At 39.6% G+C, this 17,479-nt stretch overlaps 1 protein-coding gene across 13 annotated transcripts in view; it reads right to left on the bottom strand.

Annotated features, from left to right (window-relative positions):
- CBX5 (chromobox 5) overlaps window positions 1–17,479 on the bottom strand; it is a 34,359-nt gene that overhangs the window by 8,604 nt on the left and 8,276 nt on the right. For 6 of the 13 annotated variants that reach the window (XM_042245161.1, XM_042245160.1, XM_042245159.1 and 3 more), the window contains 3 exons: window positions 8,765–8,940; window positions 4,452–4,638; window positions 1,054–1,154 (listed from right to left, as the gene is read on the bottom strand). In XM_042245161.1, coding sequence (XP_042101095.1) covers window positions 1,054–1,154; window positions 4,452–4,638; window positions 8,765–8,898 — 422 coding nt within the window. In that variant the 5' untranslated portion in view covers window positions 8,899–8,940. Of the gene's footprint in view, window positions 1–1,053; window positions 1,155–4,451; window positions 4,639–8,764; window positions 8,941–10,455; window positions 10,777–13,375; window positions 13,530–17,479 lie in introns of those variants that run through there. The other 7 variants (XM_042245157.1, XM_042245156.1, XM_042245163.1 and 4 more) reach the window with 5 other exon arrangements.

Here is a 17,479-nt window from a genome sequence, read left to right as displayed (position 1 = left end):
GCAAGTTCCTTAATCAAGATTCCAAATCAAGAAAAAAAATTTTTTTTAAATTAACATTCCACTGAGATGTGGGAAAAGACAACTAACTTCTTTTTTTTCCCCTCCACCTAACTCCTTTTCTAGAAAATGGAGATGCTGAACTCATGGAGGTAAGCATTATGGATAGGAAGAGGAGGGGGGAAACACACAGCTTAGAGCAGCTACCCAAATTTGGACTGTGGTGGAAAAAGCTAGTTAATATGTGAATGTAAATCGTTAAGTTCCACATATGGCTAAGTGGGAAGAGCAGGCAATACAGCTCCTGACTTTGGACAGATTATAGTGATTCTTCAAATATAGGCTTCTGGGTAATTTACCAGCAAAATTTCGATCAAATAAAATGTTAAACCTCCTGACTATCCAACTTTCAAGGTAATTAGCTTCCTTAGTGGCACTGTAGCAGGAACCCTCTATTTAGAGATCCAACTTAAATCACAAGTCAGAACACTTGGAAACAGAAAGGCAGGGGGGCTGCACCATAAATCACTCTGACTTTAAGAAACCAAGCTGAGGGGAAGCAACTACACTTTCCTCTAAAGCTATTCCCTCTACCGGATGAAATAACTTGTGCTTTGGCTAGTATTATCCTTAATGCTTTTTGTTAAGATTACTTTTCTCTTTTATACATTATTCAGCGGTCTTGGTCTTCAGTGGTGGCAGAAAGCCTCACTCAATTTCTAGCCCATGGCCACAGGCTCATGGTGTAACGGTAAACGATTCAGAACTGTGTAAATAAATGGTTAGGTCATGTTTATATGTTTCCTACCTCAATTCTACCATTTTCTGGTATGTGGGCTAATGTAATTTGGCTTAATACCAAAGTTTTACAATCTTAAATCCACTCTGAACCGTAATTCCCATTTAATACTGACAGCTGGTATCAGTTAAAAATTTAGATCCCTGACAATCAAAATTCTTAGCTGGGGAGTACTCAGTCTTCCCTCCCTATCTTCCATATGAATTCAAGTCACTGCAAAGAAACACAATTGCAGAGGGAGGCCCAATCTCTCTCACCATTTCATTAGGAACATTAAGTCACCACAGGAATCTGTTGCCCCAATGATCTTTTCTGGTTCCAGTCCTCTCTCAAAGCCCCGAGCGATATCATTGCTCTGCTATAAACAGAAGATGAAGAAAGGTTATGGCTTGGAGGTAAGAGTAGAAAACCTTCCTGTTTCTCAGCTCAACAAAACACAACCTAAGTTAATATTACTGGATATCATATTTGTCACTCAATTCATAAAGTTCTTAGAACTGCAGAAATACAATACTGGGTCAGCCAGTAACAGAGATGCTAAGAGCTACTTTGCAGGAAGATGCAGCTGTCCTTTTAGTATTTCATCAAAGGCCTGGGAGTAGCCCCTAAAACTGCTAATATCCCTTAAATATTCTGGAGTCATCATCTAGGAACTCCTCTCATCCCCTAATCTAATATCCTTAAACTTGCTTCTCAGATGCTAAACAAGTCCAGGTGAACTAAATCCTTTTTCATTTTATAAACTTCAACTATACCACCTCTCAATCTGGAGTTTATTCTCTGGACTTTCAGTTCACCTAATACTGACCAGTATTTTTATTTTATTTTTATTTTTATTTTTATTTTTTTTTTGACCAGTATTTTTAATACTTCTTTACACATAGCCATCTGTACTTACAAATGAACAATGATTAAGATTAAGAAGGGATTCAAAGAACTACCATAAGATAGCAAATTTCTTTCAGAGATCACATACTATAATCCCCATGAACTGGGGAAGAGGTCCTGATCTGTGCCTGTCCCCTCCTGATGGAGATAGGTCATTAGCTTTATAGAGTAAACTGGAGAGGGATTAAAAAAAAAAAAATTCTGTAGGGGATTATTCAAACTTGGTCAAATTGCAATCATGCAATCTAGATAAGGAGCATAGGATTTGATTCCGTTTCGATGGCACTGGTGAGAGCAAAATGGTGAAATTTTATACAAACCAGGTAATTTAAACAACCTTACTATGGAAGATAATGCCAGCTTATCTAATGGTAACACAAAAAAGACTTAGACTGTCCAAATGAACTAAATCGCCAATGTCTGATTTTCATGCTAAAATCTCTGATCTGCCTTTCACCTTGCTTTCTTCTGAGAGATACAAAGCCTTCAGCATCCAGGTGGTCCCAAAGATACCAGGACCCGCACGGAGCAGGAAACCCCATGCATGAATCAGGGGACATACAGGCTCAAAAGCATAGCCTCTTTTGGGGGCGCTTAAAGGGAGGAGGGTCCCAGATGTGCACACAGCTGCTCACAGCTGGAATGCTGGCACAGCAACCAAGTCGTAAATCATAGCTGGCGGCTGAAAACAGTTTGCCACATAGGGAGGGAAGAGAAGAAAAATGTTCAAGCAGCTGAAAAGGAGCCGAGGCGAGGAAAATGCTAAAATCATCACACAGGCAGTAATCTTAAATCAGGCATAATGCCGACTAACAAATTTCCTCTGCAGTGGTCTAAAGAAAGAAACGAAATCCCCCCCTGCACCTTTAAAATATACAATCACCTATCTTACCAGCTGCCTACATGACAGCCATCAGCACTGCTGAGAATGCTGCCAGGGGCCCCAGATGAACATTACAATGTAAGGGACATGTGTGTGTGGGGGTGGTTTTCAAGGTCAGCAGCATCAAAAGGCCAGCATCCTGGCCTAGGAACCAAACTCTGCACTGGCCAGTGTCTCAAAGTCAGATTGCTCCTCCCCCCCCCCCACCCCCAGACTGCTCCTTTTTAAAAGGACATAAACGTTAGGTTGAGGAAATACACACTGAATGTCAAAAACGGCTACAGAAGTCATGCTGTGTTGTTTCTTGGTCTCTTTACTTAGCTGGAAAATGCATCAAATGACAAGAACCAGAATACAAAGGACTAATAAAAAAGTAAAACAGAAAGACAGACCCAAGTCTTAGCTCCTTAGAGAAGGGAAGGCATTTTCAAATTATCTACTAGTATGCTATATCATAATGATATACACACCTCACCAGAACAGGGGAGTTTTAAAAAATAAGATTGCAAAAAATAAAATTAATCAGGGAAACAAACAAAATACTAGCGTCCACTTTCACTGACAGCCTCCAATCTTTCATTCTTATTTCAATTCTTTTTGGAAAGTTGTTCTCCCATTTTCTCTCCTCTGGAGACCAGGAATCACCTGTGTAAGTCTCTAGAAAATACTAACGCATAGGTCCAACCCACAGAAATTTGAATTTTATTGGTCTGGAGTGCATCTTGGGCACCGGAGGCTTCTTTTTCCACAGCAATACTGGAGGCTTTTGAAACACCCGCCTGCCCCCCTTGCCATGAGTCTAATATGCAGCCAGGGCTGAGAACTAATGCTCTAGCAAGACGGGTATCCAAGGAGAATGAAGATAAATATGGATGCTTATGGCAGGGATGCTAGAAGATTCAGAAGCAGACTTACACTTTTATTTTATTAAACTTTAAGGGTATGATATATCCTTCACCACAAAAGACTTCACAACCTTGAAATTAATGAAAGGAATGGAAGCTGTGGGGGGTGATGGAGACACATGTGCACACATGGAAAAGATATAGACAAGAAAAAAAAAAGACAGGAACAGTGCTTATGGCTAGTTACTTAACAGCTATATATCAGAAGGATTAAAATAACTGAATCAAACCAAAGTTTCATAAACACATTTTCAAAAACTGAACAATAAAAATATTCATAAGGAAGATGAAAAGTAATTTATTTGAAGAATGCAAAAATACAATAGGATCAAGAGAGACTACACATGCCACTGAGCTGTTCACTTTAAGATGGTTAACTGGGGACTTCCCTGACAGTCCAGTGGTGAAGACTACGCACTTCCCATGCAGGGGCATGGGTTTGAGTCTGGTCAGGGAATTAAGATCCTACATGTGTTGGTGTGGCCATAAATAAATAATTAAAAAAAAAAATAAAATGGTTAGTTGTATGTTATGTGTTTTCACCTGGTTAAAAAAGAAAGAATATAAAGGGTTAAAGTTAAGTGCTCTCTTTGGAATAAAAGAAAAAAGTGAAGTAGTAGATATTTTAAAGCTTCTTTCTATCCCTAAAAAATTCACTGAAGACTCTCCATAAGACAACTCAGCCACCTATTCACAAAAAAGGCACTGAGTGGCTGAATGTTTTACAGGGATTTAATTTTGCCACCTTGACACAATTCAGTGGACACATAGTACATTTCTTACTCAGCCAGGAGGGGGCGCTGTAGTGGATCAACAAAACTCCCCGGGGAGCTCCTGTGTTCAACAATTTACCGTATAGGCCATCCCTAGAATAAAAACAACCAAAACAGTGCCCCTCTTTTTTGGGTGAAGCGAGGAGGAAGCACAGGAAGCAGAAGAGTGGGGGGTGGGGGGGAAGGAGAGGAGAAATGAAGCTTACCTCTCTCTTTTTTTTGGACTTAATATCATCAGCACTGTTTGAGAAATTGGATTTCCTCTTGTTACTTTCTGATTTCTCCCTGGGTTTGTTATTTTCACCCTCCTTCATCTTCTTATACTTTTTCATAAACTCAGAAATTAGCTCAGGGCAATCCAAGTTTTTCTCAGGTTCCCAAGTATTGTGCTCCCTGGGCAAGAATGGAGAAAAAAGGAAAGAAATGAAGAAGTTTTGGGGTAGGAGGAAATCCAATACCTTACTTTACAGAAGACAAATAGGCAAAAAGGGAATAGAATTCCTATGCTTAAAGGAGATAATCAATTTGATTCTAGAATCTATCCAATATATTGAGACACACACACACAAAAAAACTTGCACACAACTATAGCAGCATTTTAGGAGTCAAAGACAGAAAACAATTCAAATGCCTGCCAATAGGCGAACAGATAAACATAACATGGTATATCCATACAATGAAATACTATTCAGCAACAAAAAAGGGACGTAATACTAATATATGCTACAACACGGAAGCACTTCTAGACTGTGCTAAGCTAAAATAAACAGGTGCTGATCAGTCGTTCCTTGTGGCTGGGGCTTGCAATTAAATACAAAAATGTCCAAGGGAATTTGGGGAGGTTACGGAAATGTTCTGAAACTGGACTATGCTGAAGGCGGCACAGCTCTAAAAATTTACCACAAATCACTGAATTGTGTACTTTCAGTAAATGAATTTTATGGTATGTAAACTATGGCTCAATAAACCTGTTAAACACTCAAATATAAGTTCTGCTTTGTAAGTGGCAAATGTGATTTCATACATCATCTTTGCAAATCCTGGAGAGAGGACAATCTAATTCTAAATGCATTCCAGTTTACACTGTCTTAATTATGTTACTTATATTTCCAAGAAATGCCAGCAAATTGATGGAAGACTTCAGTAGTTAATTAGAAAAAAAGGCAGTAAGGGGTTAAATCATTAGAATATAAGCGAACCATAAAAAGGAAAAGACTCAAAACTGGGATTTGGAGCCCATTCATTCATTGCTCTGGATTCAGGTCTACTGTCACTAGGTAATCAAAATGCATTTCTATATTAATAAGCAAAAATAATTCAAGTTAAATAACTGTGTCTAATTAAACTCGGATCAAGGGGAGTCCTTCTATGAGGAAAATAAAGTTTGCATTCACAAACTTGTTCTCTGTATTTCTAGCATGGATTTTAGAAGTGCAAATCACTAATACCAAGAGCAGGTTATGTAATAAAAGCAAGAAATTTATCTTCTTTGGGAAAAACCAGACCAGGCATCCTCTTCACTCCTAGCCAGTGGCAGAGGTTCTTTCATTAAGAACTAGCTACATTAAGATATATCTGTACACATATCACAGACACAGTTTCTATAATCCCTTCACTGACTTAGGAAATATTTTTTACATTTATGCACTATTTATTTTAGATACTTCATTAAAAAACAAAAACGATGTAGTATCTTTAAATAAGAATGGTTTGAACACATGCTATAACTTAATAATGATGGAAAAATCTGAGCTATTTACTCTAGACTTCAGCTTTCTGCAAAAAGAGCTTAAGAATGAAACAAAGTTTATTTCTAAATCATTTGAGCTAAAACTGGAAAGCCTCTCCCTCACAGCTCTTCTTTCAGCCAAAAAAAAAAAAATCCTCATACAATAACTTTCTCCCAAATTCACAGATTATATATAGTTTACTATCCCAGGAGAAATTAAGGCACAAAAACCAAGAGGCATGCCAACACTGTAGTACAGTAAGCAAGCTAAGATGCAGAGGTAGGAGAAGAATCTCTGTTGCCACCAAGGAAAGCCAATCTTCTAAGGGGATTATCCCTTTCCCCACCAGGTTAGTATTGTTTCTACATCAATCAGTTTTCACCCAAAAGATAACATGGTATAACTTACAAAGAATCTGCATTTAGTTTTATTTATTTTTAAGAATCTGCATTTTAGCACCAAAGAAATGTGATGCTGGATCCTTGTTTTAGCATGTATCAGGTATGTTATCTCTAGTAAACAATTTCCTCATCTGTAAATACCTCTAAAGGCTGTTATGAGAATTACAGAGAACACATGAGGTAGGATATAACCACTGCCTAGCAAACAGTAGGTACTCAGTTGTGGACAGTGTTGAAGGGGCACAATCTGTCTCAGTCTTTAATGAAACTCTGGATACTTTTGAAAAACTCAGGACAAATGTTAATCCATCTACCCTAAATCTTTTCTTTACCTCTTTTATCTATGTAAGGTATCAATAGCTCAACTACACAGTCTTCAAATTCTTCAAAAATACCCAACAATTTCCAGTGATGATTCAATGGGTCAAATAAACATTCTTAAAGTCTTCAGGTGTACTTTTGTTTTTTAAAGATTTATTTTATTTTTGGCTGTGGTGGATCTTCTCTGTTACACTCAGGCTCTCTCTAGCAGCAGCAAGCAGGGGCTACTCTTCGTTGCGGTCTGCAGGTCTCTCATTGCGTTGGCTTCTCCTGCTGCAGAGCACAGGCTCTAAACCGCTGGCTCAGTAGCTGGGGTACCCAGGGCTTAGTTGCTCCGAAGCACGTGGGATCTTTCTGGACCAGGGATCACACCAGTGCCCCCTCCACTGCAAGGCAGATTCTCAACCCCTGGACCACCAGGGAAGCCCCCTTCCTGAAGGTGTATTTTAATTCCTATCTCATGATGCTCTAGGCCTCTCAAATCCGTAGTGCTCAACTCTAGAGGATGCTGCGATACCATGCTTCTTTAGAAACATGGAGGGCACATTCTGACTGCTGTGCTACCCACATTTAGTTCTCTCTGTGCTACAAATGCTAAGCATCCTGCAGTGCATGAACTGTCCCAACTAAAACACCAACAATGCTCCAGATGAGAAACTTGATTCCCACAATAACCTTAACTATACTCCAAAGGCTCCTGATCATACCTTTGTCCAAAGGGACTGACAAAGCATTCAATCTTTTATTAAAGTCTCACACTTTTAAGTTGCGATGTTTAATACGGTAACTACTAGCCACATATGGTAAATGAACATTTGAAATGTGGCTAGCATGAACTGAGATGTGCTACAAAATGAAAAATATACAACAGATTTTAAATTCTTAGCATGAAAATATAAAATTTCATTAATAATTTTTGTATTAATTTTGAAATAGCATTTTGGTGGGAGTGTCTAATAAAATATATTATTAAAATTAATTCCACTTTTCCTTAATATAGTCACCATAAAATTTAAAATTACATCTGGCTTGCATTCCATTCCTATTGAATACTCCTAGGAGCCTAAACCAGTTCCTATCAGCTCACTGGTGTTCACAGAAATCCATTCTTTGTTATCAGGCATCCTGGGAAGAGAATTAATGAGAAATTAAGGCAAAATGCCTAATGATTACACAGCTTCATGCAATTCACTTTTCAAGCTACCTCTTCTATGCTTCAGTATGTGTATATTTACTTCAGCACTTAAAGCCAGTTACTGCCTAACTCTGAATACTCAACACTTCAGTATCATTCTTAAAGCTCACTGACGTAAAAGAGGGGTTTTAAGGTCTTTAATAGTAAAAAAGACAGATTGAGGAATAAAGATTATATTAAAATGTTATTGTAGAAATGAGGTGGTATGTATTTGAGTGTTCACTCAATTTCTTTTGCGTCAGTTATATATATATATTTTACATTTTTAAAAATAAATATTGGGTCTCAGATTTAAGTCTCTTATTATCTTATTAGGATGAGTGTTACAAAAAAATAACAAAGATGAGTGTTTCATCCTAGGACACTTTTGAGGGCCAAGGGTCGTTATGGAGCGCTATGGGATCAACTACAACTTCTACTTAAATGTATGTATTTTAGTTTCGTTACATCCAAAATAACAACAACAGTTTACACGTACACTGACCTTATGTGTCTGACTCTATACATCTCCCCAACATCTCTACGATATATACTATTTCTTATCCCTATTTTATTGAGGAAGAAAGATTAAGGAACTTCAGCAAGGTCACCCAGCTCATACTGTAAGTGGTGGGAGCAAGAATCTGGACGCAGGCAATCTGGCCCCTAATCTATGCTTCTAACCAGTTCATTACACTGCCTCTCAAAAGCAGTCTCATTAGAACATCAGCTCCAAGAAGGGGAGACTTTGCTTAGTTCACTGCTGTGTCTTGCGACTCTTAGAAAGGAGTGCAGGCGAGGAAAGAATATGACAAAGATGGTGATGGTTCACAGGGAAATGAACCAAAGCTGTCTACTTCCCTGAGTCCCAAAGCATGAGAGAAAGTACTTACTCAGAAAAGCCTTTCCACTTCAGTAGATATTCCACTTGTCCCTTAACCACACGCCTGTCTAGCACCTTCTCCACAACGTACTCCTCCTCATCTTCTGAAGAACTGTCAGCTGTCCGTTTGGTTTTCTTTCCCATGTCTCACGCTGATTCACCTGAAGGACTAAGGCCACCGGGTTCCTGCAAATGGGAAGGACAAAAATGGTCAGAATCCATGCAAGCAGTTAAAATGTTCAGTCTCTCAATGGGATGCAGCAGGTATAACACAAAGCTGCCATGTACCTTTCTCTTGGGTCTTGAAACATTCTACAGATGAGTCCTAAGAAGGTAACCAAAAATGGGCAGGTCCCCACTTTCTTAATTACAACTTCCTCTTCAGCTCACAAGATCAAAATTATTAGATGGGCACAATTATCTAACTCTAATTTCAGAGTCTATAAAACAAGTAGGGTGGTATTTTACTCCTGGTACCTCTACGACTGTCTACAAGTCATAAACTGGAACAGAAACATGGAAAACCTTCCATTTAAATAAGATTTTCTATAAAAATGAGAAAAAAAAGAAAAGCCAGCAAAATCTAACTTTCTTCTGCTCTGAGCATCCTGAACAGTCTCTTAACAGGACAAAAAAGGCCTGCTCGGGCATGTTTCACCACATTTTCAGTGACTCGGTACATTTCCCTTCAACAAACTGAGCTTGTCCCTTCAGAGCACCCATCAGCTCACAAAAGCAAGGCTGACACCTCAAATATATTAAGCCTCATCTTTCATTTGGGGATCGGAGGGAGGCATGGAGGAGAAAAATATTTTTTAGTCCTAAAAATCAAAACTAGTCATTGGGCTGTTCGGTAATTCTTAAGGCTCAACTAATCCAAATATTAAGGAGGTACCTCTCCTCTTAACTGGAGCTGACTTTGGGCCAAAGGAAGAGGAGGAGGAAAACAAGAGGTCTGGTCCCAGACTCACAGCAACATGAAGCCTCCAAACACAGAAGAACCATTCATAGGCCCAAGGAAAGCTGAAGCAAGGCAACACAAATGGAAATTGAGTTAAGCTCAGAAACATGCACAACCAGGGGGTATGCAGCAGAGACTCTAGTGTTTTAAATTCCCTCCTTGTTGTCAGCACAATCATTTTTAAGAATTCTTCCTTAACCATGTTAAATGGTGCCTAGAGTCTGGATTATAGAGTAGCAGGGATTGTTTTCTTAGCTGAACTCCATTTTATTTTGCTGTAAACCTTAAAGCTTTTTTTCAGCATTCTAAAAACATTTTCTTTCTGATCAGATGACCACCCCAGGAACAGGAAAGGTCACTACTAATCTCAGAATTTTGTCTTTGAGTACCATAAAAAGTTGCATTAATCAATTTACTTCAAACTAGCAAAATTTAGGGAATTATTCCAAGAATATATAGTTGTAAATCATACCTCCAGAACTTACTAGCAATAGGTCTGCCCACCCAAAAAACTGTCTGTATGTTTTTAGCAAAATACTTCATTTGGATGAGGGAGTGGGAGTGTGGGGAACGTAAGGTAAGGAGTTTCAAAATAATTTTTCCACGAATTCAGACGGGAGTCCTTTAGCTTCAAGGAAAAAAAAAAATCTGATTTATTTAAAATAAAAGCAGCCTCCAACCTCACCAGAGACAGGAAATGTCCTATTCCAGGGAGAATACCCCACCCCACCCCCACTCACCTTGGAATTTCCGGGAGCTGAGCAGTTTAGGTCAGAGCGCCAGGGTTAAAACCAGCCCCGGGTTAGATGCATGCAGTTAAGCATTGTGACTATGGCCTCCCCTGCCTCACGAGGAAAAACAAGGATTTACATATGTGTTCTTCAGTTTCAGGGAGGAAAGAGGACAATCTCCCTTTATACCTTCATGCAGAAGAGGAGCCCCAAAGGCAGAAGATGAATGGGGGTTCCCTCCTTTACCTACCGGATCGCCCCAGTTCTTTCTTTCCCTCTGGGCTAACAGGAGGGGCCTCCCCTCCCAGGTCTGGGGCTTGGCGGGCTGGCAGCTCCCCCGCCCCCACCCAGCTGCCTAGGCGCCACTGCGCAGCTGTCCCAGTCCGTTGCCATGGCAACTGGCAGCCTTACTAGACTAAGGGGGGGAGAGAAGCAAACGGAAAAGTTAAAAGGCTTAACTTTCCTTTTCAGAGAAGGCTGGGTGGAGAAGTTGGAAGGTACCTCCCTTGGCCTCAAGTCTAAGGCATTCAGAGCTCCAGGGAATTGGCTCTTGGGTTTTTAAATCCAGAACTTGTGCTTATTTCTCTAAGAGCACTGGGAATTTAATCAATAGCATTTTAAGATATAACAGGATTATCGCTCAACTGGAAGCGGGGGCGGGGAAAGGCTAGATCCTTCTACAACAAGATCAGGACAAACTACCGACCCCCTAATCCAGCCCACCAGGAACACTTTAGGCGAGGTCTTTTCTACCATCTGTCACTGAACAGTTAATTAAAATTGGGAGGCGGGGGAGGTGCAGGGAGTAACAGGAAAGGGAGAAGTATTTCAAAGATACTATACAACTTTCCTTCTTGGGGGATTACTAGATTCAGAAACAGAATCTAGAGACTTGAAGCACTACCGAAGACTCTTTCAACTGAAATTATAGATAGAAAACAATTTAATTCTCCAGTAGTTTTAAAAAAGGGAAGGAACAGTCCACTCACAACCATTACTGTTAATTGAAAACCACTTCTCATTAGTTGTTTTTGTAATATTATAAAAAAAATTTTTAAAATAATTACCCACTTGGAACATTAATTATATAATATAATAATTAAAACCTCGTGTATTAAAAATTCCTAATACTTGAGAAAAGGAGGACTGAGATAAAGAAAAGAGACTTAAGAGACTTGCAGTCCTGTGAATGTTCCTTTCTGCCGGCCTTAACATTTTAGAGAGCTCCACAACTCTGCTCTCTTCTTTACAGATATGAGTCTTTTAGAGACAAAGGCTGCTGCCACAAGAGAGTATGAATAAGGGACAATCAAAAGCCAAGAACCCGACTGAGGGGAAAAAAAAAAAAAAAAAAGAATGGTGATTATTCTGCCTATCAAACAGAAGAAACTGTAGGGAATGAGAGCACAATGGGCAGTTTTCAACTACGAGAATTTCTTCAACTTTGAATAGACTCATCAGGAAATCTGAGTAAAATCTGCCTTTCTCAACTCTTCGTAACTTTTAAAAACTTTTTGTAGTTAAGGGATATGAAAATAATGCCAAAGGAATTAGATCAGAGTTGTGATTCTGTGATTAACTTGCCATGTGTGATCCTGAGTAAAGAAATTTTAGGTCTAACCTCAGAATCACTAAAGGGGGCCAAATAAATCCCCACTGCCTACCTCCAAGGGAAAGGGTGAGTTTATGTTGAAACCAGAGGCTGTTAAGTCCCCCAAGAGAAGCTTTTATAAAATATTACAGGGCCTAATACAACAGCAGCAGGAAATACGTGACCTTCCAAATTCCTAAGCCATTAAGCCATATTACATGCAGTAACTCCTGCAGTTCCACATGTTAGAGAGCAAGAAAGGGGGAACCTTGTCTTTGTTAACCTGCTGCTAGTAAACCAATACACTTTCAGAGAAAAGGCAGGTAACCTTTTCTCTCAAGGGCAAAATTCTTACTCCTTAAAACTCAGGAAAACATTGGAGACTGCAGAATGAAAAAACAGGTTCTGTGAAGGGATAAGGGACAGGAAAGAATGACAGCAATACTAAGATTTTAGTGAAACCTTTCAGGGAAAATAAGGGAATCCAACGAGGAAAGGGACAAAAACATTCTGGTGTTCCATCTTTCTCCTTAAAACATCAGGAAATGAAGAACCAGATCAATTCCCTCTGTCCCACTCTTAAGAACTGGCTTAAAAGGCACATGGCTAAGATCCTTTTCTCTTTGGGAAATGGGTTTTGCAACAGCTGACAAATCAAATTGGGCCTGATGCCAGGAGTCAGAGTCCAACCATAATATTCTGTAAAGAATGGCATGCAATTGTCTTGTAAATCTCCTGGACAGTCACAGATCAGAAGCTAGCAAGGATGACGACATAGTTCTGATGGAATGTGTCTTATCTTAACCTTGAAGTTACAGATCTGCTCAGGAGCAGCAGTAAGAAATGAGAAATGCACTCAGACATCGGAGGGGACATAATTCTCTTTTAGACAGTGCGACCCAGTGTATTAGGGTCAAATGAAACACAAAGCCAGACGGACAATTTAAGGGCTAGAGCCTGGACCAGATAAAGCATCTAGACTGGTGGTTCACGCTGAGCTTGGGAGGAGGGAGTGTTCCAGCGTGAGAAATGAGACATGGCTGGCAGGATGATGGAGAGATTAAGGTAGAATCCCAATACCATGCCGGAGGAAGAGACGCCGAGCCTCTTGAGCACAACCTTATTATCCTTATGGAAATCTCCATGGGAAGCGGTGAGCTTCTCAAGTCCCGTCTTTCAGACATAACAGATCTCAGCCTTTTCTTGAACACACACAGGAACTCTCTGGTAAAGGCATCAACAACTACTGACAGAGTCCAGCAATTTAACTGCCCATCAGATCACGAAAGAGAGCAGGCCCCACCCACCCTTCATATCAATGACACAAGGCAAATTCACCTTGCAGGCAGGCCCCTGTGTGCTGGGGGAAAACACCTAAGCCAGGGAATCTGGTGAGAATTCAGCCTTGGACAAACATCAAAGACCTTTGCGGTCAGGCAGTCAGAATGCACATTCCAAGTCGATGACAGGAAACTTCTTTAACAGATGAAATCTTCCAGAAAAAAAAAAAAAAAGAGAAAACGGGAAGAGGTGAGGAGGTGAAGCAGAGCGGGACCCAAAAATCCCACACATTGTAAGGGTAAAAGAAGATTTCAAAAAAAGTAAAAACTGCCAGTCCCCAGAAATTAGAGAGGGCATCACAGAAAGCTGGGGCAACGCAGAAGAACAACAGATGTCATGATTAACTGTTTGCATTAACAGATCAATACTGGAAGCAGAGAACCACTCACATGAGATCGTTGGTTTGTGTACTCTGCCCAATCCCTCCATTCACTACTTTTCAATGTCAGTTGTCCTGATGGCTTTTGCATTTTCACGACAACTGACAAGCAAAAGCATATATATACACACACATACACATATGTGTATATACATATATGTATACACAGTGTATATGTATATATATTTATGTGTGTGTGTGTGTATATATGTATATATATAAAAAATAGGACATCCCTGGTGGTGCAGTGGGTAAGAATCCACCTGCTAATGTAGGGGACACAGGTTGGATCCCTGGTCCAGGAAGATTCCACAGGCCGCAGAGCAACTACGCCCACGCACCACAGCACTGAGCCCACACTTTAAAGCCCGGAAGCCACAAGTAACAACTATTGAGCCTGTGCACCTAGAGTCTGTGCTCCTCCACAAGAGAAACCACTGCAATGAGAAGGCCACGCACCACAAAGAAGGGAAGCCCCCACTGACCACAACCAGAGAAAGCCTGTGTGCAGCAGTGAAGACCCAGGGCAGCCAACACACACACACATACACATATATAATAATTCTAAGTCTTTCTCTAAGCTTTCTTTGTATTGTTTAAAAAGTAACAAAAGCAATTGCTAAGTTGCCTCACTGAACTACCTGCTGAACTATCTGGCAGTGGTAGTCAAACCAAGTGTCAAAATGCATTAATCAATGAGCTCTTTTATACAATTTTAACATAAATTTTATAAGCACACTAGGAACGCAAATCTTCTATAAAAAAAAGTCATTCTAAAGAGCAGAAAAGGGTGAGGGCATATGCAAAGGTCCCTCTCACATGTATTAATTAAATATGCCACTGATGGGCAACTTCCGTTGGTCCAGGCTTGAGAAACTCCCAAGTCTCCCCTAAGGCCCTTGGGGAAAGCTGTTGGCTTATGTGAAGATTAAACTGTCAGCTACAGCGTTGTCTTCAAGGCGTCCTCTTTATAGCCTATGGTAGCAAATAAAACAGATGAAAAGAAACCAAATTTACAGAACCATTTTAATCTGGTCTGTATTCTTTGCTCTTTATAGATCTAGAAGTACCAATGGTTTTAGGTTTGCCACACATACAGCATAAAACTAAAATACCCTCTATAAAGATGTTTTCTTCCACTAGATTTATGATTTCCGAAGTATTAGCCATGTGGCATCTTAACAAAAACACAGCATAGAGATGCACATTACAGCTGTCCTGGCTGTCTCAGGTTTTGTTAAATGGGCTGATAACTATCACTTCACCTCCACCAAAAGCCCATGAGCACCCAATTCAAGAGGAGTTAAAAGCTTTTTAAATGTCTATTTAAGAGACTGGATTAGGAAAGAGTTGAGGAGGAAGATTAACTGTGGTCGTTAACACCCCTATCATTAACAAGCCACATCTAGGCAACACAAACTTTATTAATAGAGAGGAGTGTGGAGAGAGGAAATGCTTCTCTCTGGACCAGCGGAGTTCCAGTTCTCCATCCTTTAAAAATCAGGCCAAGGCGCTGCTTCCACCAGTCACAGAATTATTCTGAGGCAAAGTATCCTATTTGCTGATTATCTAACCCTCCTGTACCAGCAAGCAAGGGAGTAAAGAGTCTTTTCTTCTTTTAGATTAAAACATATACATTATAAATAGAGATAAAGGCTACCCTATACATTTCATTGTATTGTCCTCTAAGCTCTGACCCCATTAAAAAATATAAATGAATGTGTACTACAGCAGTTCTCAGAACAACTCAGTTTTATGTTTGGTTCATTGGTATATTTAGCAGTAACACACACATTCTTGATATCTCATTACCAGATCACAATCCCACAAAATAATCTTACATGGGATTTTTTTTTTTCCTATATTCAAATCTACAGTGTTTCATCTCTCAAGTGTCTGCTTTCTCTAAATTTAGTTAGGGCACACCTAAAGCCATCATGGGCAAGAGGTTAGCTATTCAATTGTTTCTCGATTCAAGAGAAAGTAGAATTTGGTACCACTAAGGGGAAATGTCTTCCAGATGGTGCCTCTGAACACCTCTATCCTTGGAATGTACTGAATTTCTCAAAGCACCATAGTTTCTGGCGAGTGTTAATCTCACACCCACTCCTCTCTATTAATTAAATATGATGAAGCATGAACTAGTAGAGCTTGTCACCTTTCATGAGGAACCTGGCAATTTCTCCATAAATTTTAAGAAAAATGGATAAGAGTACCATTTGAGTAGATGACTGCAAACCTCAGATTTTTACATACCACTTTGGCAAATCATGTTCACAAAATATGGAGGGGTTAAAAGAGAACTGAAGTACCCATCCCCAATTAAATTACAGTCATAAAGCATTTCTCAAATAGTCATAAACTTAAGATTCACACTTATCTAGCTTGTACAGATTTTGATTATCAGCAGCTTAAGAGTTACAATGGCTTCTTCAGGTCATTTCAACATATCCTCTATTTGAAGTCTGGAGAAAGAAATGGCAACCCACTCCAGTACTCTTGCCTGGAAAATCCCATGGACTGAGAAGCCTGGTAGGCTACAGTCCGTGGGGTCGCAAAGAGTCGGACACGACTGAGGGACTTCAAATCACTTCACTTCACTTCTATTTGAAGGAAGAGCTTCTACCATGCCTAACAATTTACATTCTACCACAGTCTTAGTTTAGCAAAGACATTCAAGAGTCATAAAAATTAATTTGCATAACCATAAACTAAAATCTCTAATGCAACTATTGAGATGGTATTAGACTTTAAATCAGTATGCTAAAATCTGATTAACACATCCTGACAAAAAGTTTTTACATAATTGGAATAAGAAAGATATCTCAGACTGTAAAACTTCCAGGAGTAAAAGAGAGCATTCCTTCAACATATGGCATAGTTTTGTGCTCTGCCATTACCTTGGTGTATTAGCAACATGAATTATATTGAAGTCACAGGCTACAATTTAGATAAATAAAATCAACCCAGTATTGAACTTTTTCCCATCTCATACTTGGCAGCTCCTTGGCCATCTATTAAGATCCTGACCAATTTCTCTGTGGCAATTTAAAAGCTGTAAAAAAATACATAATGGGTGATGACAGGAGAAACAAACCCACACCAGAAATTATTGAACCTTATACATCTTTGCAAGTGTCTCTATTGACATATAAGTGTGAGTTACTACGCTACAATATCATAAAAGTGTGCTCTACACTTTAGATATATTGATAGTTAAATGCAAAGAAAGGCCACCATCAGATAAATGGCTTAAGGGATGGCCAATCTCAGACCACCCAGCTCTTCCACTGAGCATTCTGACACATTGCTTAAGCCAAATAAGATGTTTCTTTTTGTCCAGCTTCCAACCATCATCCCAACTCAGAGCCTATGCCAAAAGGATGATACAGTAATACTGACCCTTGCTCTAAAATTGTCTGGTTGGTTATATATTTATTGAGAGCCAATAAGTGTCAAATGTTGCATGAACACTGAGTTTAAGCCCGTCTTCAACTTATGAACTAAGTTGAAGTATCACCAAGTCTCTCCCTGGTTCAGTCAGCAATGGCTAGCACCATCCCAAACGCTGTTGTGGAAAAAAAAAAAAAGCTACTAAAAGGGCAACCAGTTAACAGCCGCCGTATCAGAACTAGGAATAAGATAGGAGTCCAATCCCAACTAGATCACTGAAAAGTTGAACTAGACAGGTCACTTAACCTAAGGTGTTAGCACTTTGCCCT

The sequence above is a fragment of the Ovis aries genome, chromosome 3 (genome assembly GCF_016772045.2).
Source record: "Ovis aries strain OAR_USU_Benz2616 breed Rambouillet chromosome 3, ARS-UI_Ramb_v3.0, whole genome shotgun sequence".
NCBI lineage: Eukaryota > Metazoa > Chordata > Mammalia > Artiodactyla > Bovidae > Ovis > Ovis aries.
The sequence above is the reverse complement of the archived record's forward strand: the minus strand, read 5'-3'. Positions and strand labels throughout refer to the sequence as shown.